Consider the following 26,942-nt stretch of genomic DNA (forward strand, 5'->3'; position numbering starts at 1 on the left):
TTTATTGATGAAATCTGCTGCAGTAAACACTTTTGTTTACTTGGTCTGCCATCTTTCCTCGACACCAAAGACCTCTGAGCGAAACGATGCAATCATCTGAAAATGTCTTGAAATGATCCTGCAGCCATTTGCTTGAAATGCTCTTTAGATTCAAATTTAGACGTAATTAATTCCCCGGGGGAAATTGCTTCTTGCCCTTGTGTGAGTAGACGTATCTCACATCCAGACTGAAGAGACGAACGAGTCTCTGCCGTTGTGTGTTTCATATTTGTGTCATTTATTTATGTTTCCTCCGTATTTTTGACTGTTTGTGCTCACTTTAACAACCTGCTGTGCAGAAACAGACAGGAGGCTTCGCTCCTTCATAAACATGAGATTCAGATGCAAAGAGATGCAGCAGGATTTGCAGACAACAGAAGGGTAGTGATTGCTACCTGGCGGTCCATCTACCAACGTCTCGTCTGTTTCTCTGCACCTGGCTGAGAGTAAATAACAAATAATGATTTGGATGTAAATACACTTCAGTGTTTCTGCTCAATAACGTTTGTTTTTATTTTAAAATGTTCATTTGAATGTAGAGTATTAGAAAAATACATTTTCATCACGCCTTGCTTTCAGACTCTCTTCAGGTTGACGTCTACACTTTTAGATTTGCTGTAGTGTTTAGGATCTTATTGAAGAGTTAGTTTGTTCTGTTATCGGGCACAAAGCCGCCACCAAAATCTAATTTTACCAAAAAATTAAGCAGATTAAAGTCACTTTTTGAACGGATTCAGAATCCAGGAATAGGAATTACGATCCTCTAGACAACCGATTTTTTTTTCTGCACTTCTAGCCACCACTATTATTGGCTTTTGCTTCAGTTTATTGTTTGAGAGGAATAAATCACCATTGCATGCTTCTAGTTCAAAGTCATACTTTAATGTGTTTTTCATAAATTTCACCTGAAGGCCAAATTTGTCTAGGTTTTTGTTGGTAGTGTGTCTTTTGTCTTTAGCATGCTAACCAAGGCCTGTAGAGTCTTAGCTGGATTTCTGAGCGTCGTTTGATTTGAGGTCCACTCAGTTAATCTTCCTTACTGTAGAACGATAGACTTCAAGCTATTTGGAAATTAGATTTTTAGCTTTTGACAGAAACATTTTCTGTTCCAAGATCATAGCTTGTGGTTTTTTACCAGACAAAAGAGAAATTATATAATCACCACTCCATTTTTGTTTACATTTCATGAAGAAGGAAGTTGCAATCAGCATCTTCTTCAGAGGTTTTGTGTCGCTTCCTTCAGTGGTTCTTGGTGTAGCGCCCCCACAGGCGGAGAGGTGAACTGTGTTTTTCAACAGAACCCCAGCAGCTGAAAATGTAACAAATGTTGCCATTTTGGTTCCCAGTCCAGCTGAATCTACCAAAGTATCAGCTGGGAAAACATCCTTAATAGTTACACTGCAATTAATGAATACTTTATATTCTCTCTATAACGTCTGATGTCTTTCTGTTGGCCTCCAATATGCCGCAATTCCTACTTTGTTTTAGCACTTAATCAAGTCCGAGGACTCCAAAGCGCTTTGCATTGCACTCATTCACCCATTCCTTGATTGTTGCCCAAGGACACAAAGATCCTGCAGCAGAACCAACTCCTACCTCCTGAACTGTCGTTATAGAGATGATCAATTAATGGAGTGCATTCGGAGCGCCTGGCCAGATTCTTTTCCTCTTATATCCCAAAAAAGCAGCAAGGGTGTACTTAGGCTGTTTGCATAAATCACTTCTAAATGGGCCGAATGCCAAAGGATAAAAATAAAAGCTTTATTGACATATGGAGGCTGAAAATGTGACATTTGTTGTGCAGTTATAAAGAAAACACACACCACTGCTGAAATTGAAAATGCCCCAACATGGAGTTCTGTCCTTAGTTTCCTTTGGACATCTACTCTGGGGATGAATTAAAATTTCGCATTAAGGGCGCAGGCGGGAGTGCAGCCCATCTGTTTCTCCATGATGTCTCCTGCAGAGCGCTCTCCACAGGATCAATGTCCCTGTGGAGCTAAAGAGCAGAAACACTCCACTATCTGTTGCCACAAAGCTACAGCAACCGCTCTGTCACACAGACACCACAGAGGACGAAACCTCAGAGCGCTTTAGCAAGGTGAAACTTATTAATGCAGGCTAATGCAGCACAGAAACACACCTCTCACTGAAACAGACAGAAACTTCTTTTCATTTTTACTCTAGTTTTCTGTTTTCAGAGTTCAGCTACATCAAGGGACTCCAGTCCTCAAGGGCCGCTGTCCTGCAGTTTTTAGATGTGCCACAGGTACAAAACACTGGAATGAAATGGTTTATTACCTCCTCCTTGTGTAGATCAGTTCTCCAGAGCCTTAATGACCTAATTATTCTACTCAGGTGGTGCAGCAGAGGCACATCTAAAAGTTGCAGAGCCCTCCATGACTGGAGTTTGACACCTGTGAGCTACATGGTTGATTGTAAGGCTGAAACGATTAATCAGATCAATCAACTAATTGAAATAATCGTCAACTAATTTAGTAATCGATTAATCATCAACTGGAGTATACATGTTCAAAAAGGTCATTTTCTGAAAGAACAACACAATCAGAGCCAAAACTGTGCAAAACATATAAATTTAGCATTTAGGATTTTCTATAAATGTTTCTGCAAATGTTCTCTCCAAAAAGTGGCAGTTTTAGCTTCACTTTGTTCAAATTTTGTAAAATAAAATAAATTAAATCTCCTGTTAAGCATCCAATCATTGGTCATTCAAAAAGTAACCAACATATTAGCCCAAACGTTGAGCCCATGTTGATGTTAGAAGTATCTTTTAGCTGCAAATACATTCTTTGCAACAAAAGATAAAATGTTCTTTATTATTGCGTTTTTAGCAATAAAATATTTAGTTTCTTATTTAAAAATGGATTTAATTATGTAATTCTACCTTTTAAAATATTTCTAATATAGCATAAAGGGCTAAATCTGCACAATTTGTCAATTTTTTAACCAATTAATCGTCGGAGTAACTGATTAATTGATAAATAAAATAATCATTAGTTGCAATTCTAATTAATTGTTTCCTTTTCTTTAAAGAGGAAGAAGTTATACAAACCAAACTGGTTCTAAGTATTTTCCCCTGGACCTGATAGCTGGTTGTACCATCATCCATCATCTTGTCAATCAGATTGAATTCAAATCGTTGATGGATCAGCGTCAACGTTGCATTTTTTAACCAATCAGTGGTGAACCTGCAGGTTTCCTGCTGTATAGTCCAAGTAAACGAAAGCTTCTCAAACTGATGATTTTACATTTCCCTTCAGGATTTTCTGATAGAGAGCAGGAGTTCATAACCCCACATCATCACACTGCCTCCACCATGTTTCAGAGTTGGCTTTTCTTTTTTTCTGAAATACGTTTTAAGTTTAGCTGGATGGACACCTTCCAAAAAGTTACACTTTTGTCTCATCAGCCTCCAGGATATTTTTCTAAAAGTCTTGGAGATTGTTGACCTTTGTGTTCTTCCAGTCTCTCTTTCTTGTTGTTAAATCATGAACTCTGATGAAACCTGCACAGCTTCAGATCTTGTTCTGCGTTGTTCTTGGACCTCCTGATTTTAGAGCAACAATCACCTCATACTCACTGTAGACAGAGAAAGATGCAATACCCTAAACCTAAAAGCTTGCCCCATCCCTAATTAGTCTCCAACTAAACAACACAAATAACCCAGAATAACCTGTCAAGCCACGAGTAAAAAAGTGTGTTTAGGCTAAAAGGTCAGCAGTCGTAGTTAGTGCTGATTAGGAGCATTGATTTTCCTTGGCCTGATTTAACTGCTGCAGAAAGGTCATATTTCTCACCCATTGAGATTAAACTAATTAGTTACAATTGACACACATGCAAAAGTCATTATCCCCCCAGCCTCTATTGGAGTGAGAATATTGGGGATCAAACCCTGAACAGATCCTCTTTTACTGGAGCTGAAATGTTCATATTCAAGAACGTAAATGCTGATTGGCCTTTAAAACAGTGAGGTTTAGCTAATGCTTCTAATCGAGTAACTAGAAACTAATACTCTAATAGTTGGATTTATCCAAAATTCCTCCACAGTGACGTAAAACGCCTGTTGGGAGATATTGCAAACACTTGATGGAGGATGTTGCAGAAAAGGTTCCCCAGTCAGATATAGATGTAGGGGCAATTCATTTTTGCATGTTGGCTGCTTGAAGTGTTGGGACAAACTCCTCCAGGCAGGCCTGGTTTGGTCATAAGGTGTCTGGACAATGTGGGGAATGTCTTTAGGCTCTGCTGGAGGCAGGCAGAGAGCAACCCAATCTGTTGCCCTGAACTCCAGCCTGGCTGGGCAGAGAGATGCCATCATCAACGGTTCCTAAGAGCTTTAAAAGGGCATTTATCCCAGCAGCCACCAGAATACACAGCTCCCAACTGTTGGTAACTAATTACCTGGACTGACTGCGGCTGATTGCTCACCTGGTATCTCGTCTAACTCTATGCTAAGATACATTCTGTTTTGCTCTATATTTTTACTGTATTTTGCGTAACTCGGACAAAATAATTTCCCTTGGGGGGTCAATAAAGTAATCTTGGTCTATTTTGTCTGGTTCCATTCTAAAAACAACCCAATCAACCGACCCGACCCGTACCACCGTTCCTGGGAAACCTTTAGCCTACTAACTCTGACAGTCACCAGAAACTTGTTGTTCAGACGAAGAGTATTTGTTTATGGGTTTCAGGCAAAGCTCCTCTGTTTTGTTCTCAATCTTCGTGTTCACTAGGTAGTTAACTATGTCATAGTATGAGATCGGAGGCAGATTGTCTGACATGTTTTCCTTCTCCATCTCATGCGGGTCGATCCCAACAGCAGCCATTTTGTTCATGAATCTTTCTCTCACACATCAGTCAAGAGTTTCCACATATTTTCTTTTTGTTGATCGGTTCGCTCTGCTTTGTGCTGTGCTTGCCTACAAAGATGGCGCCGATCACTTCCAGTTCAGACTTCTGGGAACTCTGAAAACACAGACAGCGTTCATAATCAGGTAAAAAGTAACTAAAGTCCAAAACTTCTTAAACTCCACATGATGTTTGGAAACCCAAGAAAACTAAGTATTGTTGTTACCACTGTTAATTCCATATAAGTATGATTACATGGCACTATTAGATGGTCTTGAGCAATACTATTGCCTTCTCTTTATGTAAGTAGTGTCCTTACCTAGCATATTAAATAGAGAATACGCTTTTTTGATATTTTTAGTTTTGACTGCAGTGGTGTGCCGAAAAACAACGCAAGGGATTTTTAACCACTTTTTTATCATCACTTTTATCATTATCTCAACAAATACCAGGAATGATGACACTTCTGAGTGTGGATGGCCGGTTCCTGCTGCTCGGTAGAAGGCCGCAGCCGTCATGTGGGAGACCTTAGTATGCGCAGCCTGAATCCGTCGGGCTGATTCTGACACATTTCATTCAGGCAGGAATCGGACGGGCTTCACTGCTGTCAGTGTTGCATCATTAGGCCAGCCCTCGCGCTCCTCTGATCAACCTTTTCAGAAGCCGACTGTTAATTTAGAAATGTCTGGCCAAGCGTGGATGGAAAACAGATTCAACAAACAGTTGGACATTTTATATTCAGTTCAATTCAGGTTATTTATCACAGCAAGTTAGTACTACATGAATCTAAATCCACCAAAAAAAAACATTTTAAAAATGGTTTCAAGTTCAAATCGTCTCAAACTGAACTCCAGTGGCTTCAACAGTCACCAGATCTAAATACAACAGAACTTCCTTTGGGCTGCGGTGGAACATATTATTCTCATTTCAAACATTTCTGCACAGCTGTGCTGTTTGGATAGTTTCATTTTCATATATTGTAAATATTTTAATGCTCAAATATTACAAACAATTTTTTCACCCTGCACATCTCTTCAATATTACAAATACGCGTACAGTCTCGTGTGAATAAACATGGTGGATGAGCAAAGCGCTTCTTGGTGGAGGTTTGCAAGAATGGACGTCTTCTTGATGCTACCAATGTTGGTTGCATCCATTGGTCCTTATTACCCAAGGACGTAAAGACGGAGCGAGGATTATGTCAGAGAACGACAGGTAGAGCTGGGTGTCGTCAGCATAGAAGTGGTATGAGAAGGTAGGATGTGATTGGATGACTGGCCCAGTGAGGTGGGGTTATAATGAGAAGAGGTCCGAGCTCAGAGCCTTGGGGAACTCTTGGGGTGAGCCGTGCTGAATCCAGGGTACACAAAATAACCAAGTAGTGAAAATTAAGCAGCTCTGAAGAAAAAATGTGGCATTTTAAAGTGGCATTAGGAAGGAGTACCGAGTAAAATGGCCCACTTGGGCTGAGTTCACACTGCAGCCTGAAGTGATCCAATTCCGATTGTTTTGATGTAATGTGACCTACAGTATATCTGATCTTTTCATAACAGTCTGAACAACACAGGTCGGATTCTTTTCGAATGCGACCCAGGCCACCTGGGTGTCCGATACGTATCTGATTCAAATGTGACCTAACGTCCAGGTCGCACTCATCCGACCTGAACGTCTCTGATACTCGAAAATGTCCCTAATCTGCTTCCTGATTCGAGCAAGCAGAAAGAAAAACAACCAAACCAATGATTAATATGCTGCTCCGGTCGGACAACATCTTCAAATGTGTAAGCTATGCTCCACCGTTAGCATCCATGTTTACCTCCGCAAACACTGAGCACTTCTACGTTTTATGGCGGTTGGCAGAACGCTGACGTTATTGCGCCCTCTGCTGCACATGGGAGACACGTTCAGGTCGTTCACACTGGAGATAATTTACAGGTCGCATATATTTGGAGGCGTGAACGGCCACGGCAAAAAGAAAAATCTAATTTGACTAAAAATCAGAATTGGGTCACTTCAGGCTGCAGTGTGGACGCAGCCTAAGAGTCGATGGTTTTTATTTTACGTAGATACGTTGATCTAAATGAATCGGAGCAAAACTCAAAACCATCTAGAAGTGGATGTTATCGCAGCAGTCAAAATGACTGCCATCAAACAGCTTTGTTTCTTTTTACCAGGATTTTGAACTGGCTGTAGTCGAAGCAGATGGCTGCTTCATGCAGACGGTGGATGGCTGGGGTCGGAGTCTGTAATGGAGCCGGGACAGGCCACAGGATAAAATATGAGGAGAGGAAAGGGGGAGGAGGGTGATGGAGATGTAGAGAATGAGGGTTGAAATGAGGGGGCAAAGGTTAAAGAGGAGAAAATTAGGCCTGATTAACAGATATGCTCTGATGTGAGCCAGGGAGCAAAAAGCTGTGGGGAGTTTAGCCTGTTAGAATAATGAAAAACCTGAAAAAACAGCAACGTGTAGCTAAAAAAGAAGAGTAAAAAGAAAACTGGACATCTTTTCTTTCCTTTAGGTATGAAGTCAGTATCTGAGAAGAACCTTGAAGCTTAAAAAACAGTTTCTTGCTCACCTGAAAACCTTAATATTTGCATAAATGAACTCCTAGTTTAAGTTTGATCTTCTGTCAAGTTGAAATATAATAACTTCAACAAAACTAAGAGACATTTTTAATATGTTTTATATAAACTATCTCTAAATTATGCTGTCAGGTCAGGACAAGCAATTCTATTACCATCTATCAAAGTGAAATTAACCCTAAATGAGAGAGTAAAGGTCATATTCATAAAATACAATTTAAATATCAAACGGAAATGACGGATTATGAGGGACAGGCTAGTAAAAAATTGATTACCAGATAGAAGTCATAATATCACTAGAATAAAAGTCATAAAACTAGAAAAATAAAGTTGTAAGACAAAAAGTCATTATGAGACTAAAGTCATGATAATACGAGAATAAAGTTTTAATAATAAACTATTAACTCTTACATGAACAATAATCATTGTGCAACTTTCTTCTGGTGTTTTTTTATTATACTAATATTATCACTTTATTCTCAGAGTAAGTTATAGTTTTATTCAAATATTTATTTAGGTGATTAGTTAGTTGTGAAATTAGCAGAATAACGGCAAAGTTTTCCACTACATTTGTAATGAAAATTACCTTTAAATAAATGAGTTGAAGAGACTTTTGCTGTAAAGTGCCTTGAAATTCAATTTAAATGAACCAAATTGAAGTCTGTACGTTGGGAAATGCCATTTCCCAGAACTCAGATGTTGATCGATTCCTGCAGATTAGAGCGGAAATGTTCAGGTCTCAACAACAGGCGACACCTGCAGCGGGACGTTTTAATGAACAGCTCAGTGGAAACCTTGGGAAAGTGAAATTAATGCGTCCCATCTCTGCGCTCATAGCTCTGTAGTTTAGTGTTTCTCCCCTGAGCCCTGAGTGTGTTTTCCCCAAAACAGCTCGTAGCTCAAAGCTGCAACACCCTCGCCTCGCAGGGGGAAAAAAACAAACTCTAGCTAAAATTGATCAAGAGTTTTTCACATAACTCTTAAAAAAAGCTCCCAAAAGCAGTGATTTGGGTCGTCGCAGCAACGATTAATCTGCCGACACCGGCGGCTCCCGGATCCTTGGAGCCTCGTGATTTAGAAACCGAGGTTTTAGAGTTTAAAACTTTTCTTCACACTGCGGCTGCACTCACACCAGCCCTGTTTAGTCCACTTTAATCCAGCTCCGGTTCATTTGGGGAGATGAAAATGTGGACTAAAAGAAAAAAACGAACTCTGGTCCACCTGAAAGCCTCGCTCTCGCTCTGGTTGAAGTGACGCGGTGCGAGTGCCACCGAATCGGAGAACGCTCCAACAGCAGGACGCCAACTACAGCGCAAAGCATTCTGGTTACTCTCGAAGGTGTTGTGTCGGTTGCCATGGCGACGGGTCTGCCTGTAGAGTAAAGCCGACCCAGAGAGCGAGAAAAAGCAGAATATAAATTTTTAGTTTAAAGTTTATCAGAGTTATTTTCCTTTAGCAGTGGCAGCTGCTGTAATTTCTAAACCTCCAATAAAAAAGACACAATCTGGATTAATAACTGTTTGTTTGTTTGTAGGAGGTAAAGATATTTATAACAATCATGAAGTATTTCATAAAGTGTTTGTTAAATTTTAACAAATCAATTTTAACGGTGGCAATTATGTAAAATTAAATTATTGACCAATAAAAAAGAGAAATTTGCTTAGTCCTCCCTTTCATCTTGACAGAAACCAAACTGTTTTTAGATTTATGTCCAGGGAAAAAACTAATTTCACATTTCAAAACATCAGCCATTTTCTCAGCTTTAATTCCAGCCATATTTTATAGAAATCGGGTAAGAAATAAGGAGCTACGAACCTTTTTGTGACACATACCTGCTCATATTGGGACGGTCCGGATTTGTGGATGTGACTCAGTGACTCTCAGTAATGGCGGCGCCTTTGTACTGCCTGTGGCAGTAGGACAGTTCCTCCCACCGCTGCTAGCAGGAGATGCTAAAGCTAAATGCGCTGTTTTAAGTTTGCGTTGAGTCGGATTACTTTTCTGCGACTTTCGCCGTTTTCTTGCTCTTTCTGTTGCGTTGTTCCGTTTCAAAGCATCCCTGACTTTTAGTATTGTTAAAAATACAACATGCAAAGCAAAACACAGCGGCTGTGGACGGAGTAAAGTGCAACGTAACCTTTGGGGGGCGTGGCCAGCAGCTGCTAATTTGCATAAACGTGACAGACGTCTAAAAAAGCTTAAAATACACAGAACAGATCAGGTGAAGTATTATCTGAGAATGATTTGGTGCAAAAAATGTAACATGTTTTGTATCTAGTTATGCTTGTTTGTTGAAGTTGAACTATAATAGGGTCCCTTTAAGTTATTTCTCATGCCAACTTGCCGTCAGGGTATTTTCCTGTATAACTGCATCAAAACGCTGCTGTTTGTGGCGTTTTTTAATCAACGTGGTGCTTGCTGTGCCACAGGCTGCCACATATTAAACAGAACCACAATATTTTCCCTGGCATCAGACCTGAACTGATGCCAGGGTAATACTGCAACACTGCCAAAAATATCCAGAACTCAGCTTTTCTGTTTGAAATTAATCTGAACCCTGAAGGAGTAGTGCTCACAGACTGTACATTTTAATTTCATGAAAGCTTTCCAATCCCACTTATCAAATATTCTTTATAGGTGTATTTATCTTCCTTTGCACTGCCTCTGTTTCACCACTTTTAACTTCACAATTACTCACTGCTTTGTGCTGCCCTGCCACATCAAATCCAATCATACTGAAGTAAGAATTGTAACTAAATTTGTAGAAATTAAAGGTAATTTTTGTTGTGAAAGACGAGCACAATATCCAGAAAAATCCCCTTGAAATATGAAATAAGTGCCGCCATTATTGTTGATATTGCTGTTGAAGTTTCAGACGAGTCTGATTTTATATGATTTATCACTTACTTTACACTGCAATAGAACAAAATCTTACCATTAACTTTAGTCTAGTTTCTTATGCAAATATCTAATAAGATAAACTAACAAAAAAGTAACTTTTCAGCTACATATAGAGGCTTGTTTTAAGTAAATATTAATGAAATGGTTCTGGTTCCATTGGCAGATAAATTAACTAATAAAGTGGAAAAAATGTCTTGTTATAAGTGAAATAATGTGCCGATATAACTAGTAATGTTTCGTCAATATTAAGGAATTATTTAACTAAAACAAGCCTCTATATGTTGCTAAAAAGTTACTTTTAAGATAGTTTGTCTTATTTCAAGTGTAATAAGATATTTGCTCTTGAAACTGGACTAAAATGACTTGGTAAGACTTTGTGTTTTTGCAGTGAATCACTTTATTTAACATTTACATTCTTCATCAAATAGGAAGAAACGGCAGAATTGAGAGTTCAGATGTTTCCCTGGTTAATCCCTTTAATGCCCTTTTGTTCGTCATGCTGAACATTTCTATAATAGGTTGTATAACTTTACTGGATTTTTACTGGGGGAAAGTGTTGAGTGCTTGTAGATGAAACTGCCAGCAGCTTAATGTGTTGCAGTGCTGAGCTGCTTCTCTGCAGCGAGAAACAATAAAAACCGACTTTAATTGTCCTGAAGTGCATCAGGGATCCAAACTGATGGTCACATTTTAATAGACGAGATTTTACATCAAGGTGCAGAAGGTGGCTTTAAAAATGTGAGTTTTCTTTACACTAATCATATTCAGATGGAGCAAAAATTTATTTCTGTGACATTGAGACATGAGAAGTCCAAACTGCAGATATTTCATATTTGCATGAAGGATTTGTCTTCTTTTCCTCCTGAGGGATCAGGTTTGTGGGGAAAGGGTAATTAAATGTTGTAAATTATTTTGTAAGGATCCATTTATGAAAGTAATGCTGATTTAATTGCCAAGACAAGCTATATATCCAGTTATATGGAATCTGATCAGGTAAATTAAGCATCTGCGATGTTTGTCCTCAATCTAGTTGCATTGCTTTGCACAGTCTTAAAAATATATTTTTACTTACTTATTTGTGTCGGTAGGAGTGGGTGTTGCATCATCAATGGGAAATAGTTCCCAAAAATGTCAGATATGTTAGATTGAGGGAACATCTCCTGTGGAGAACCTTCTTCAGATCAGGTCTTCCTGCAACTCAAATTTCTGATGCACCGATTGCAGCTTCCTGGCCGATCGGCAATCTTTAAAAACTCGACCTGCTGATTCCGATTTTGGTCAACACAGATTTTAGTTTTGCATTTTTATAAACAGCACTGTCAGTTTTAAGGTCCCAGTGCACCTTATTATTTTATTAAAAACACTGAACGATTTCCATGAAGTGAAACAACCTTGTTTTACCTGCACATGAGGTAGAAGTGCTCTAAAAAAATAAATAAAAATGAACTAAACAAAAACATCTGTTCCTTTAGAGTGCTTCACAAAGTCCTGTGTAGTCTGGTGTGAAGTGAACTCTGGTGTTGTTTGAATGCATATGTGAATGCCAAACGGACCGTAAACCGCAGGAAGTGGACTACACCACACGGCATTCTGGGTAAATTCAACCAAAATAAAAGCACTAGCTAAAGACAAAATAAAAATGCTACAACTGTTTGATTCCACTGCATTTTTGTTTACATTTTGCGCTCACTGTCTTCAGAGGGTTTTGTGTTGTTCCCTTCAGTGGCTCCTGGTGCATCGCCCCCACAGGCCAGGAGGGGGACAGTTTTTTCAAATAGTTTGGTTCACAGCAGCTGAAAATGTAACACATGTCGTCCTTTTGGTTGTCAATAGAACCAAATCTACCAAACTATCAGGTGTGGGAATGATCTTAGTCTCATATTTTTATATTTTTCTAACTCTCTCTCATTATTTTCAGACCTTTGCAAAGGTAGATAAGATTTGTTTTGTATCAAAGTACAAACTGATCTCCAATCTCCCAAAATTAGGGAAGCCAATAAATCGCCCGATCACCTATCAATCGGTGCATCCTGATTAAAAACAGAAGTTTCTGGAAACATCTTGTAATTTCTACTCCTGTTCTGACAAGCATTCTTACTCAGATGCACATAGTCAACACTACACTAGATATTAATCAAGTTAATCAGATGTATGTGTAAAACAAAGTACCAGTAAGTGGCAGAAGCTAGAAATCCCACGTTTCTACCCTTAACCATGAAGGTTTATCTGCATTACAGTAACGTTGCTGTAAACTGATTATTCTTCTTATTATTACTGTAACACTTTTATTTGTCCTTAAAACTCAAACTTATGTTTCCCGTCAGCTGAGACGGCGCTACATTTCAGACAGTTTTGATGATTTGTTTGTTTCAAACAGTTGTTACTGAAATGAGAAAAGTTGCAGCACAATCAATCAACTCCGAGTCGACGGCTTGATTTGTTCCACTCTGCTTTTGAAGAATGTTTTTATTATACACGGACTTTGATTCGCACTCAAAGCATAAACATTGGCGGTTGTTTAATTACCCAGAATGCAAGTCTGCAGGCGCTCCTCCTTCAGGCGTTAACACAAGAATTGATCACAAAAAATGAAGTTCTTATAATATATACTTCTATGTAGACTAGGGATGTCCAAAGTGAGGTCTGGGGGCCATTTGTGGCCATTGGATTGATTTTGTTCGGCCCCCAGCCGCAATTCAAAAGTGATACAAATTGGTGCAGACAGAGACTTTTAATTTGCAACAAGGGTGAAACTATTACAGATATAATTTTCTTACTCTGGAAAATGTAAATATAATACAAAGTGTTTCTGGTTTTGTAACAAACCATGTTTATCCAGAGACTTTTACTGAAAAGGCGACCAAATCAGCTTTGATTTTATTTATTAAACTTGAGTAAGTATAGCAAACATTTGAAAGAAAGTGACACAAATTCTGTTTTTACTAAAAATAAATTTGCTAAATTGAGCCCAGTAGAAAGTGAAAACTAGATGATTTTTCTTTAATCACAGCAAACCTGCAAAATCTGTGATGGTGCTTCAGCAAAAAGGGAGGAGTACGTTTCCAAAACAATTTTGAGATTAATCTCAGAAATTTTCTAAAAAACAACTTGAAAATGTTCAACTTTTTAAACTCATAAAATTCAAAAAGTTTAATGTTTTTGACACTGTTTTCTAGAACCTTTCTCAGATTAATCTCCAAATTCCAGAATTTGTTTTCTAGCAAATTTTCAACTTTTCAAATGCAGAAATTTCCCAGAACATTTCAGAAAATGGACTCATTTTGGTTATTTTTAATCAACACTGCAAGAACAGAAGATTTTCTCCGGTTTATAGTACAAATATCTTATGATACTTGAAATAATAATTCAAACTAATTTACTCTAATTTACAAATAACTTATCAGTAAGATAAAGGAGTTTATTTTGAGTCAATAATTTCTTAATATTGTTGGAAATGTACCAGTTCCATTGGCAGATTATTTCACAACATAGGAAAATGTCTTGTTATAAGTGAAATAATCTGTCAATGGAACTAGTACTGGGTTGCTAGGCGACGGGTTTGGCTTGGCTGGGGTTGCTAGGTAACGGCGCAGTGGAATATTCTACCAAGGGAACTAGAACTTTTTCATCAATATTAAGGAATTATTTACTTAAAATAAACTCCTATATCTTGCTGGAAAGTTACTTATAAGTTAGTTTTGTCTTGTTTCAGACATTCGCTTTAGAAACTGGACAAAAATAGTCGGTGAGACGGGAACATGCAGCCGCAGATTAATGAGGCGAGAGAAAAGGAGCTGCAGCAGCTAAATGACGGCAGCAGATAGTGACTCACCTTCATCCACATGAGGCTGTTTGAACTTAAAATCTCTACAGGAACGCAGCATGAGGACATTTCCTTGATTTAAGACGAGAGGAAAAAATTAAAGGTTAGGTTTCCGCTAGATTAAGGCTGTGCTGAGAGGAGAGAAGGTGATATTTAAGGTTAAGATGAGAGTAAGTCCTCAGGAAATGAATGTGAGTCGGCGTAATATCCTGAGCCATTTTCTCGATGAAGACGTTTACTGGGAGATTAATACGTCGAATTGGCGTTATCTGATTTGTTCCTCTGTAATTAATGGAGTGGTTTTAATGACGGTTATAAAACTAAAACAGCGTGTAATTAGAGTCAGGACTACAGTTGTGTTCATTTACAAGATACAGCAGGTGCAAATGAGCTGGCATGATTAATCTGAGCAGGTTTTATTGGTCCTTAGTCAGGATGTTTGCAACATGTAACACCTTCATGCAGAAATACTAATTATTTATGCATCCAATTTGTTCTAAAAGCCTAAAACTCAATACCACAAAGAACATTTCCTATTAGTCCCACAGGTTACAAAAAAACTGAAAAAAGTATTTTTTACTTTTACTTAAAGGAAGGAAAATCAACATTTCCAATATTTTTCTATATTTTATACATTTTTGGTTATTTTCTTTCTTATTACTTTAAAAAATATGAACAAGTTTTTGGGCTTTTTTAAAGTAAAGTTACCTGCATGATTTTTAAAAAATACAAATTATGTGTTGCGGTCAGAATTGTCACCATTATTACGATTTACTGAGTAAAAACACGACATGTTTTAACTCAGCAGTGAACTTTTAAATTTCCCTCATGAGTTCCTGTTGAGCTTTTAGGTATTTACTCAAATAGATGCTTCAAAATAAAGTTTTGAAAACAGATACAATTAAAGATGTTCAGCAATTTTTGAAGAGAAAGTCGGCACAGGACATACATTTCAAACTATTAAAATAAATTATGCATAAATTAGAAAAATATGTTATCAAGTAAAACCAAATTATTTTCCCATTTTAATACAGTAAGCTAAAAATAGGTGCTAAACATTTACATCAAATTTCCTTCTTATCTTATTAGTTGCTCATAAATCACTTCACATTTATATAAAGTAGAGAGTTTTGCTGTGTCGCTGAGCGCTGCAGACATCACCAAGTAACAAATCTTACATATCGTTTGTTTCTATGTCCAACAGGCTAATGCTAACATTAGCATGTCAGCTGACAGTAGCATGTTTGGTTTATAGTGGAAATGTGTTTTAGCTTGTTATATAACTATATCCTAAGCAGGCAGTGAAAAACAAGCCTTTACTTTTAAAAATGTTACTTTTTCCAGTAATTTTATGGTACCTGGTAGTTCTAGTTCAATAATCTAATCTAAGGATTTGTGGTTTTGGTATTTGTGGATGTTTCTGTGGAATATAACTCCAAATTATTTTCAGAAAGTTTGACTGTTTGCAGAATTTTTCTATCTAACATATTTGAGAGAAAATACAGCTTTGGAAGCTGAAATTATAATGCTAATAGTAACTTTAGCTTCATCAGGTTGGCTACTGTTAGCCGACAGTTGCATGTTCGGATCATATACTAACTAAAATGTGTGTCAGTGTGTTTTGTTAACTAGACACCGTTCATGCATTGGAAATCAAAACTTACTTTAAAAAGGCAAAAGTTTAACTTTTTTACAGTTTTCTCCTACTAGTTCAATGGAAACCATATTTTATTTAGTTAGTCATAACCTTTTAATACTAGTGGCATAAATTAGTCCATGTTGACTTTATTTATCACAAAATTCAACAAGTAGAGCAGGAAGCCGTGCAGATTGTGTTGTCAGAAACTCTTCTATAGATTCCCTAATTATCCAAGTAGAAAAACCATTAAATTTGTTGGACCCTTTCAACCCTGCTGATTCGCTAATTGAAAAAGTAAATGTCTTTTGACTCTTCAAAATAAATTAAATTGAATCCCTAATCTTTAAAACTCAGCATCAGTTAGCTCTATGTTAATCCATTTCTGTTTCAGGCGACACAAGCTTTATTTTCAGCTGGTGAGGCGGCGTTGTGATAGTAAAATCCCGCCGTTGTGAACGTCAGGGTAGCGGCATGTAAGCCACTAATCCTCCTCCGTATGACAGGCTCACGAAGATTTCCTCCTTATTGTTTCTGTACATATAAAACCTCTGAATTAAAGCCGGTTGCTGCTGTTTTGGGGATGTCCTCAGTTTGACCCCGGACCCCGAGGCAAATAACCCGCCTGCATCAGTTCGCCTGTTGATAGGCTTTCCCGGCGCCGCGGCGCTGCGGCCAGAGGTGCTGCTTGTAACGTTAACAAGGACTATGTTCCCGCTAAGCCTCCTGGAAGCAGGAACAATATCTGGATGAGCCGGCGGGCTGCAAAGAGGAAAGTGGATTAATAATTGAATTATTTACACCTGTTCTTTCTGCTCGCTGTGGCATGTCAGCTTGTCCTGCTGTGGTTTATCAGGCCGTTGCTGGAATCCGTCGCAGCATCGCAAGCTGAGTTTTTTACTCACTTCGTTCAGGTTCCTGGGCAAACAGTAGCTGGGTTTCCAATAGAAATGTGAGCAAATCTTTGACTCTGTTCTGCTAATATCAGAAAAATAAACAATTTCACACTAGTGGTGTTTGAAAATGAAATTAAAGTCGCATGTAAATAAGTTTGATGACACAATAAGTTGTTAAAAAATTATGGCAGCGACGGATGTAAACAGTTGAGCCAATCAGAGGAGATGTCAGTGTCTGATTCAGGTGTTAAGCAACAAGCTCCGCCTACTTTGGAGCCGCTACGTTTGCGGCGTTTTGGGGGAAATTGTTTTACAGAAGAGCTACAGATTCAACATGTTTGAATTATGCACACATTTTTATGATCTGTCTGATGCTGAGAGCTGCACATTGTCCAAAAAACCCAAAACAAAACATCATCCTCCTGCTACTTCCTGTCGTCTTCTTTGTCGTTTCCATCAGTAGTAACATCCTGTTGTTGATCACATGGTTTATATGATGCAAAAAAATTGTTTCCATTGCAGTTTTGTAAAATAAATTTGTTTCAATATGGCTGAAAAACCATTTCATCCCGGCAGAAAAACTTTTTATTGGTAAATGTGAGATTTTGTTTTAAATTTCCATTAAGTAAATTTATTTTCAGAATTTCAAATTGCACAATTTTATGGTTAATGGAGATGCAGTTAGTGAGATTTTACGGCAGGATGTTGAGCATTTATTGTATCATTTATCATGAAAAGTTTTGTACGCCAATAATTTTTACTTGTCGTCATAAATTTTAGTTCATGTAAAAAAAAAACTGACTGAAATATTATTTTTACTATTTTCTGCACTGTTTTTTAGGGAAGTGCTAATCAAGTAATATTATTTTTATCGGTTTTTATTGAAAATAATTATTTTTAAATCTTGAAAAGAAGTTGAGCAGAAATTGACATAAGTAAAAAGTAGATGCGTAAATATGAATAATGTGACACATTTTCTCCTTTTTAAACTTTTTGTTTTTGTCTTTTATTATTATCATGATACTGTACATATTTGTTGTTTTTAATTTTTCTGGTATTTTACTTGTTTGAAATAAAGGTTTCATTTTATCTGTGTTAAAGTGAAAATATGTTCAATATTATTTACAAAATAAGAATAAAGTTTAAGCTTTGCTTCAAAATGGAAGAACTTAAAACTTGTCAAGTTTATGACTAATTTTAGATTTTATTTTAGTTTCTCTTCGTTTTTATTTTATCGTATGTGTGACAAACTGTGAGCCGATTCATTCTGCAGCTTTGATATCAGAATAAATTATGTAGTATTTTTTTAAGAAGCTGAAACTTTATTTGCATATCCACTCCTTTTAAATTAAAAATGTAAATTCAAGCTCGACTTCACAGTAAATGAATCAGATTAAAAACATCCATAACTGGTCTGAATTACTTTAAATGAAAGCAGCTGGACTAAACGGCTTGTAACTAAACTAAAAAGCGTCACTTTGTGTTTTAATTTTTAGTAAATATTAATAGGAACTGAATGCTATTAAGGAAATATTCATAATTTTGCCTTAGTAGTTGCATATTCTTGGTATGTTGCATTTATTCAGCCTGGCTGTGAGTTAACGAGGAAACAAGTGAGTATTTACAACCGAAGCAGCTCTTTTCCTTCCTTCAGTTTCTCTACTCACAAAATGTGAATTTATATCACGAGTTTATTCCACCGCTGAATATTTTAGTGACAAAAGTAATCACCTTCTTCCTACACATGCATGGCGGCGTGCTGAGATCAGACAGAGCAGAAGAAAAACGGTTCAGTTTGCGGGTTTTTATTTTCTGGAAACCAAACGAGCCGACAGGAACGTGTGTGTCTGGTTTTCCTCCAGTCGAGATTTACGTTAAAACGCACAATAAAGCTGGGATGAAGGGGGAATATTTGCCAATTATCTGTTTAGTTTCTAGTTCTCAGTACATTTTAAGACAAAACTAATTTGCAAGTAACTTTTCAGTGAGATACAGCAGCTTGGTTTAAGTCAATAATTCATTAATACTGATGAAAACGTGTTGGCTCCACTTGCAGATTTACTAACTGATAAAATCCCAGAAAATGCCAACAGGAATTTTAAAAGTCGACAAGAAACGTAGTAGCAATTGTAAAACATTTGACCTTTTTGAACTTTTACAGGTTAAGAATTTAAACTTTCACTGTTGTGGAAAAACCTGAAGTCCCTTCCAAACATTTCAGAAACAATAAAAGAAATCCATACCAAAAATCACAAAACCTGAAGTAACAGATTATTGTAGAACACTGCAAAAACTCAAAGTCTTACCAAGTATTTTTGTGTTTCTGGTGCAAATATCTGAGAAAACTAACCCAGTTTCAACAAGATATAGGAAGTTGTTTTTAGTAAATAATTCTTGCGTATTGATAAAAATCCCTAATTCAATGGTAGATGTTTTCACTAAAAATATCTTAAAAGTGACATGAGTTGCCACAGAACTAGTCCTTTTTTTATCAATATTTAAGAATTATTTACTGGGGAAAAAAAGCTATCATATCTTTCTGAAACATTACTTGTTTTATTTTAAGTGAACTAAAATATTTTTCATTAAGCGTTAGACTAAAAATACTTAAGATTTTGTGTTTTTACAGTGCAAGTTGTGTGTTTTTGGGGACTTCACTGCAAAAAACAAAACCTTACCAAGTATTTTTGTGAAGTTTCTACTGCGAATATCTTAGTAAACTTGAAATAAGACAAACTAACTTGCTGGTAGTTTATTTTAAGTCAATAATTTCTTAATATTTACGGATATTAAAGTAGCAGCACACTGCAGTAGTTTCACTTTTAATGCACTAGAAATAAGAAACATAACTTACAATATGAGCTTGTTTTAAGTAAATACATTTTTGATATTGATGAAAAAGTGCTAGTCCTACTGGCAGATTATTTCATTTACAATAAGATATTTTCTCCTAATATCAGTTAGACTCAATCTGAAAAGCTTAAATATTTTCAGTAGTTTGTGTATTAAATACATTTAAGTTGCATCAGATCTGCTTGGACCAAATGTGGTGTAAAGATGGCGATGTTGAGCTCCCATCCGTTGCTCCCTGTCTGAGCAGAGCAGTGAATTTGTGACTAAAACTAAAAAAGATTAGTTTTTACCAACAGTAGAAATATAGGATCCATGTTCCTTCAGGGCAGATCAGAGTCTTGTTCGTCGTATCTACAGAAAAGGCTCATTATTGGCAGCTGAAGGTGCAGTTCACGGTGGTTCTTAGTGGGAACGTTATTACTCTTCCTCTGCAGCCTGAACTCTTTGATCCGAAGATAAATTACTTTTAAAGTCGTTTCAGCTGCATACGAACCAGCAGAGCACATTTTAATCCTAATTATTACCGTCCGGCGAGCCCCGAGCTGCAGCTGCGACAACTGCCTCGCTCTGAATCATTAAACATTTCACACACCTCCACCTCTCTCTGACCTCTCACCTCTGACCCCATGCATGTGACAGTGTCTGCCCGCTCCGCCCTCGCCGCCTTGCTCAGCCCCTCCCACCACGCCTCTCTTCTCCGCTCCGTCCCCGCAGGTCGGCGACCAGATCCTGGAGGTCAACGGCCACAACTTCCTGAGCATCCCGCACGACGAGGCCGTCCGCGTGCTGAAGTCGTCGCGCCACCTCATGATGACGGTGAAGGACGTGGGACGGCTGCCGCACGCCCGGACGGTGGTGGGGGAGACCAAGTGGATCGCCAGCTCGCAGATCGCAGAGAGCTCCGCCAACAGCAGCGTGGCCAGGTCAGCGTCCGCCGATGGATTGTGATCTGGTTTCCTGACGGGTGTCCAAACTTGGGCCTAATCTGTGACGACAAAATGACTCCCTGGCCAAAAAAGTAATGGTTAACAAGTTAACACCAACACACAAAAAAACAATGAAAAAGAAACAAAATGGTAACTTTTTAGTCCAAACTCTTTTGTGATATGACCTGTGACCTGCGAGGTCAAATTGGATCCCTGGCCAAAAACGTAACGGGAACGAAAAGAACAAAAATAAATGAAAAAAGTAACAAAATACAGATTTTATTTTAGGTCAGAGGTATTCAGACTTATATTCAGACTTATAGGCCAAAACTATGAAGTCAAACTGACTCCCTGGTCAAAAAAGTAACGGGGAAGAATGGAGCCAAAATACTGATTATTTTTTACACAGCTTTAGAAATACATTAAAAATGCAAATAAAAAATGTATTGGTTAATAGGAGATTTTTATATGCAGATTTTGAACCATGTGAAGCCATAAAGCCATTAATCGATTACTACAGATTAGTTGACAATTATTTTAGTACTCGATTAATCACAAATAATCCGATTAATCGTTTCAGCCTTACTGTATTGCATTCATAAATGAGTAAAAGTGCAGATTAATTTCTTTGCTTTATACCTTTAAAGTGATAGTAAATCTTTAAACCAAATGTTTTAGTACATTACTAGCAGGAGTAAAGTGAGTTTTGGCTTATAATGCTTCCTGATAGTATTTATTTTATTTTAGACACCTGTGTACTTTAAATTTTACTTCAACCAGACATTTGAAAACTGTCACCAGCATTAACCCCCTTTAACCATTTCAGAGAGAAAGAGATGAAATAATGTTGTTTTGTGGTTTACATTTCCGTGTCTGAGCTCTGAATGTATGGAGAAAAATGCCTTGGAGACATTTTTACGCTTCATGTTGCAGTTTCTCTGTGAACAACAGTTTCTGCCACATTTCAGAGACACAAAAGCTGTGATGAAGACTTAAAATGAGAGGCGCTGTGCATTCATGAGGCTGTGATGGATGAGAAACGTTACAAAAGATGAAAAGCTGCCAGTCATTCAAATGTTCTTTTCATCTTAAATTTAAAATATGTGCATAGAAAGCTGAGCTCAGATCAATTTGTTTTAATTTTTTATTAAAGTGAGTATTATTTTCTTACATGTGTAAAGATTTCGTTAAGTTTTACTAAGTTTGATCTATATAAGGTACTTAATATATTTTTATAAACATGGGTGAATTTAAGTCAGTCAAATGATAGCACAAAAAATAAAAATGGAAGTCTAGTTTTAAATATGATACCTGCAAAAAAACAGTAAAAAAATAAAACATTTTATATTAAATTAGATTAATTTGTGGCAGTTAGGATGTCTGAATAAATTTCCATAATAAAATGTTTCTCTTACTAGAGATTTCATACAAGAATATTTTTATGTTCATTTTTTTTGTTTAATTAGTGAAAAAAGAAAAAGTAAAAGTTTAGTTGTTATATTTTGATAATCACTTTTAAAAGATAAAAGTGACCCTTTGAAAGTATATCTAAAAAATGTAGCATAACCTCAGTAATGTTTTCTCCTGTAATCATCAGTTTTTCTTTTTGTTTGTTTCTCTTTAGCTTCTCTGTGGATCAAGGAGCTTCTGCAGCAGGAAAGGTGAGATTTTCACCTGTGATCTGAACAAACATTTTATACCATGTTTATTACCAGAGATGTGATTTTATCTTAAACAATGATGTCATAAACCACACAGTCTCTCCTCTGCTACTGTAATGTTTGCATGAAGTCACACAAATAAGCAGCAGGAAAACCAACATATTTGATAAATATTTATCCATTTGATTTGTTATTTTCCATGTTTTGAAATCACAGAGTTCATCAGTTTCGTATATTTCCTTTTTGGTGGTAATTCTCTGCTGTAGCTGCATAATGTGATTAGCATTTCATTCACTGGTGAAATGCTAGTAATCAAAAATGGGAGCCATTGTTTCCTTAAACTAAACTTTGTTTGCTCTCAACGGGGGTATTAATACTTTTTTTAGTTAGCTGTAGCTTAAGCTAAATAATTTTCCTATGTTTACAAAGTAAACAAATTACAATTTAAATGCTGCATTGGTAACCAAAACATTCTCCTCATCCCCATAGCTAACATGCTATTATTGCTACTGCTAGCTGTTGTTGCTAATATCAACTAATCGGGGTAATGAGTCATTAGCATTTTAGGTATTGGTCACATAAGCAGTTATTAGCGTAGTAGATAGGCTTAATTTATGTAAGCTAACATGCTATTCTTGGCGAGGAAGCTAATGCTATCATATTAGCAAACTTTACTATAAAATCAGCTCTTAGCGAAACACTGTTACTGTTAGCTAGCATGCTAATTTTACCATGTTTGCATCAACCCAAAAAAATCTTATTTTTACATGATTTTATCATTATAAATAATTAAAACCATTCCTCACAGGATAAATCTGGTTCTGTTTGACTCCAACTAAACCAGTAAACAACTAACTGGTTATTTTCAGAACCAGTAATTTAGTAATTATTTATTTACATTTACGGTTGGTATTTTTTTCTAAGAATAAAAAAGGAATTATTAATAAATAAAATGTCTATAATACATGTAATTAATCACAAGTTAATGTTGGGGCTATTAAGTACATTTTTAACTCAATTAATCAAGAATCAATGATTGTTTGAGACTAAAAATATTCTGTAGTTTCTACCACTGTTGATATATTTTTGACTGACATTATTGATCTTATATAATTTATATTTATGATTTTAATCATGGCCTGCTGTCCATATTTACTTCTGTACATTATATTTTAGACACGTTTCATTAATTTTTAATTGAAAATACTAAAATTAAAGCCAAATAATTGGCATCAAGACAATTCATGTCGGTTTTTTCCCGAATTATTGCAGTAGTTTAAATACCTTCTATAACAAAATTATTGCGAATTGTAGCAATTTAAAAGCAAAAAATGTAATAAATGACAGGAATCCCAATGACGAACCTTGTGGAACCCCACAATAAATTTGTTATAGATTTGTGACTCAAATAAAAGTAAAACTGCAACAACTGCAAAACATTTTACAAACACATCACATCATTTATTTTACCTTATTTAAATTTAATTAAAATTAACTTTGTAATTATATTGTTCCAGTTTCTTTTTCGATGTTTAACGAGGTGAAATACTTTTTAAAGATGTAGAAATTCACCTATTTTTCTTCATTTTCTGAATCTGTAGTTATTCACAAAGTATCTTTGTAACGAAATAAGTCACTGACATTCTCTAAAGTATATTTAAATGTTGCTAATTTATCCAAAAGCAACTCTTCTGTCGAGTTTATTCATCTGACGTTAGATATGTGAACATTTTCAAACGGTTAGTTGCTGATATAACAGAAAGCGAAACCCTGGAATAATTTCACATTAATGTAGCGATATTAAATCAGACTGAAACATTTCATGATTGCATGGATGAGCAGCAGCTCAAGGTTAGAGTGGAGCTAATGGGACCGCTGGGGATTTAACATTAAAAACTGCAGTAATATAATCCACATTTCACCTTTTGCTCTAAATACAATGTTTCAGAGATCACTGTTGCATGGCAAACTTTTTAAAATCTAAGCAAATATTCCCCGAAGCCGTCGCTGATTATCTCAGCAGATCCACCACTTTCCCTCCGCTTTGACTTTGGCTGCGACTTTGTGAAGAAAATGTCGAAATGGCAGGAAAGTTGGAAGCGACAGCAGCTGACGGCAGCGAAGAGCAAGGTGGGAAGGAGAGCTCACTTTTTATTACGGAGACTCTGATGGACAGTTTGGGTCCAACAGAACCGGGACGCCGCAGTGAAGGAGGCTGGGTGTGTGAGAAACTGATAAAAGTTTAAATATAAATCTATTTATTGGTTTTGTTTAGAAGTGGCGTCCAAACATTATGTTAAACGCACTTGGGGAAACAAAAAAGACATTTTAAACAAACATTTTGTGCTTTTTTATATTTTTTTATTTGCTCAAAACTAAATTATTATTAAAATCAACAAAATAGTGTTGTTGTTTTTTTTTTATAATTTTAGATACAGAACATAAGAAGATTCACTTTTGGTTATAGTTGCTCCAAAATAAATAAGATGAATATAAAAACGTCATATTTTAAGATTATATTTGTGGCCCCACATACTTCCATGTACATTCTTTATTTTGTTTTTATTGTTATAAATTTTATATTACTGTTATATTTATACATTTATATTTAACACTTTGAATTGGAGTTGCTTGTCAACAAATAAGCAATTTCCCTTGAGGATCAATAAGGTATTTTTTTAATTTATCTGTAAAACAAACAAAAACAAAGAAACAGTAGTTCCAAAACATGAAAACCTGTCCATAAATCTTTAAGTCTTTCACTGCAGTATAATTTGCTGTTTGTTTGTTTTCAAAGGAAAGTTAACATTTTCACCAAACATTTCTGCTAATTAGCAAACTTTGTTGTGTCTATAGTGGATAAATGCTAATTTATTGCCAGTTGGATGGATGAAGTTCATATATATTTGTGAAGATATAAGTCCTGAATTTCTTTCTTAATGGTCTTAAAAAGTCTTAAATGTAGTTGAAAGCTGCAGAAACTCAGTCATTAGAAAGTTATGCTTTCTTTGCGTTTAAAATAGACAAATAACGTCCCTCTGGTTTCTAGACCAATCAAAACCCGAGAAAAAAGAAGAATGCATCATGGCTGCCAACCAATCAGTGACATGAAATACTCATGCAGATTGTCAACAAACCCACAGAAAATAGAAAACTGACAAATATTTGCAAGATTAAAGCAGAAGCAGGTTGATCAAAATGTCTGATTTGCTGGTTAATATTAAATGCGGCAGTAATTTCTGATTTTAAAGACATTTTTCACAAACACTGGTTTGGTTATTGTGTTTTTTTATCCACTCTGGATAAAATCTGGCTGTGATTTCCTGTTTCACCTGGCTCCATTTTTAGTTTGAAATCTTTGGCAGCATTTCAGGATGTGGGAATAGTTAACACTGCAACAAGTTTGTGTTATAAAATGTTAATGATTTGGCAAAGAGAAGGCAAATTGTATGAATTTTTTATATTTGAGTGAGTAGAAAGCCTGCTTTTAAACTTTGTGGGCATGTTTCAGGAAGAGCTATTCATCTCCTTGGATGACAAGTCCCTCCTACACAAACCCAGAACCATAAACGCTTTTCCTTGATTGGTGTGGAAAAATGAAACTGGATCGCCACCAAGCCCTTAAAGACGGAGCAGAACACCAACGCTGACTGCAGCTATTCACCGCTTCCAGCTCTGTTCTCATGCTGGGAAAAGTTTTCTGCTGCCTTTCAATTTCCGAGTGTTTCTTCTTCTTTCTGCTTCTTTTTAAATAAATATTCAGTTAATCTGAACTCTATCGCTGTATCTTCCTACATTATATCTTAAAATATATGGCAGACATAACTATTTCATAAACCAAAATATTGAGAGCATTTTGAAAATGTTTCACTACATTTAATCAATTAATCGTGATTAATCAATTATTGAAATACTTGCCAGCTAATTCAGTTATTTATGACTTGTTAACTGGAGTATACAGACTTTTAAAAACAGGAATTTGCTAAAAAACAACACAGTCAGAGCTGTAATTAAGCCAGAACTGAATACAAATATCAACATTGTGCATTAAAGATTTAAAAAAGTCTACACTAAACAAATGCTGTTTTCAATTTTATGTAATAAAATTTATATTTTCTAATTTTAAAAAGGGATTGATTAATTTGTTTATTTGAATTTCTAATACTGCATGAAAAAGGGTTTATTGGTGAAATAAAATATCTGTAGAATGTGCCAATTTTCTTATTCGATTAATCATTTAATACTTAGTACAATCGATTAATCAAATACTAAAATAATTCTTAGTTGCGACACTAAAATATATTAAAGTATATCACATAAATATATATGTTATAATACATTATATAATAATATATTGCTATGTATATTTTACAATATATTAATACATATGAAATGTATTGTCACTTTTTGTTGCTAAGGGTTCCTTTAGCAATTTGTTGCTAACCTAGCTAGCTTAAATTGGCTGAAAGATTGTGACATGAATTAATCTTGGTATATTGTTAAAATACATATTTTAACACATTTCTAATGTTACATAAAATAATTAATTTAATTGGTAAAATGAAAAATCTGCAGAATGAGCCAATTTTCTCCTCCGATTAATCATTAGTACAATCGATTAATCGATTACTAAAATAGTCATTAGTTCCAGACCTAAAATACATATTATATCATTTAAATATGTATAGTATTTTATAATGTATACGTATAATATTATGTACATATTGTAATAAATGAGCACACATACGTTTTGTT

At 36.1% G+C, this 26,942-nt stretch overlaps 1 protein-coding gene across 3 annotated transcripts in view; it reads left to right on the forward strand.

Moving 5' to 3' along the window:
• Positions 1-26,942, forward strand: part of whrna (whirlin a) — a 138,051-nt gene that overhangs the window by 83,959 nt on the left and 27,150 nt on the right. For all 3 annotated transcript variants that reach the window (XM_028026088.1, XM_028026090.1, XM_028026089.1), the window contains exons 4-5: positions 20,315-20,523; positions 22,151-22,187. In XM_028026088.1, coding sequence (XP_027881889.1) covers positions 20,315-20,523; positions 22,151-22,187 — 246 coding nt within the window. The remainder of the gene's footprint in view (positions 1-20,314; positions 20,524-22,150; positions 22,188-26,942) is intronic.

The sequence above is a fragment of the Xiphophorus couchianus genome, chromosome 8, assembly GCF_001444195.1.
Source record: "Xiphophorus couchianus chromosome 8, X_couchianus-1.0, whole genome shotgun sequence".
NCBI classification, from domain to species: Eukaryota; Metazoa; Chordata; class Actinopteri; order Cyprinodontiformes; family Poeciliidae; genus Xiphophorus; species Xiphophorus couchianus.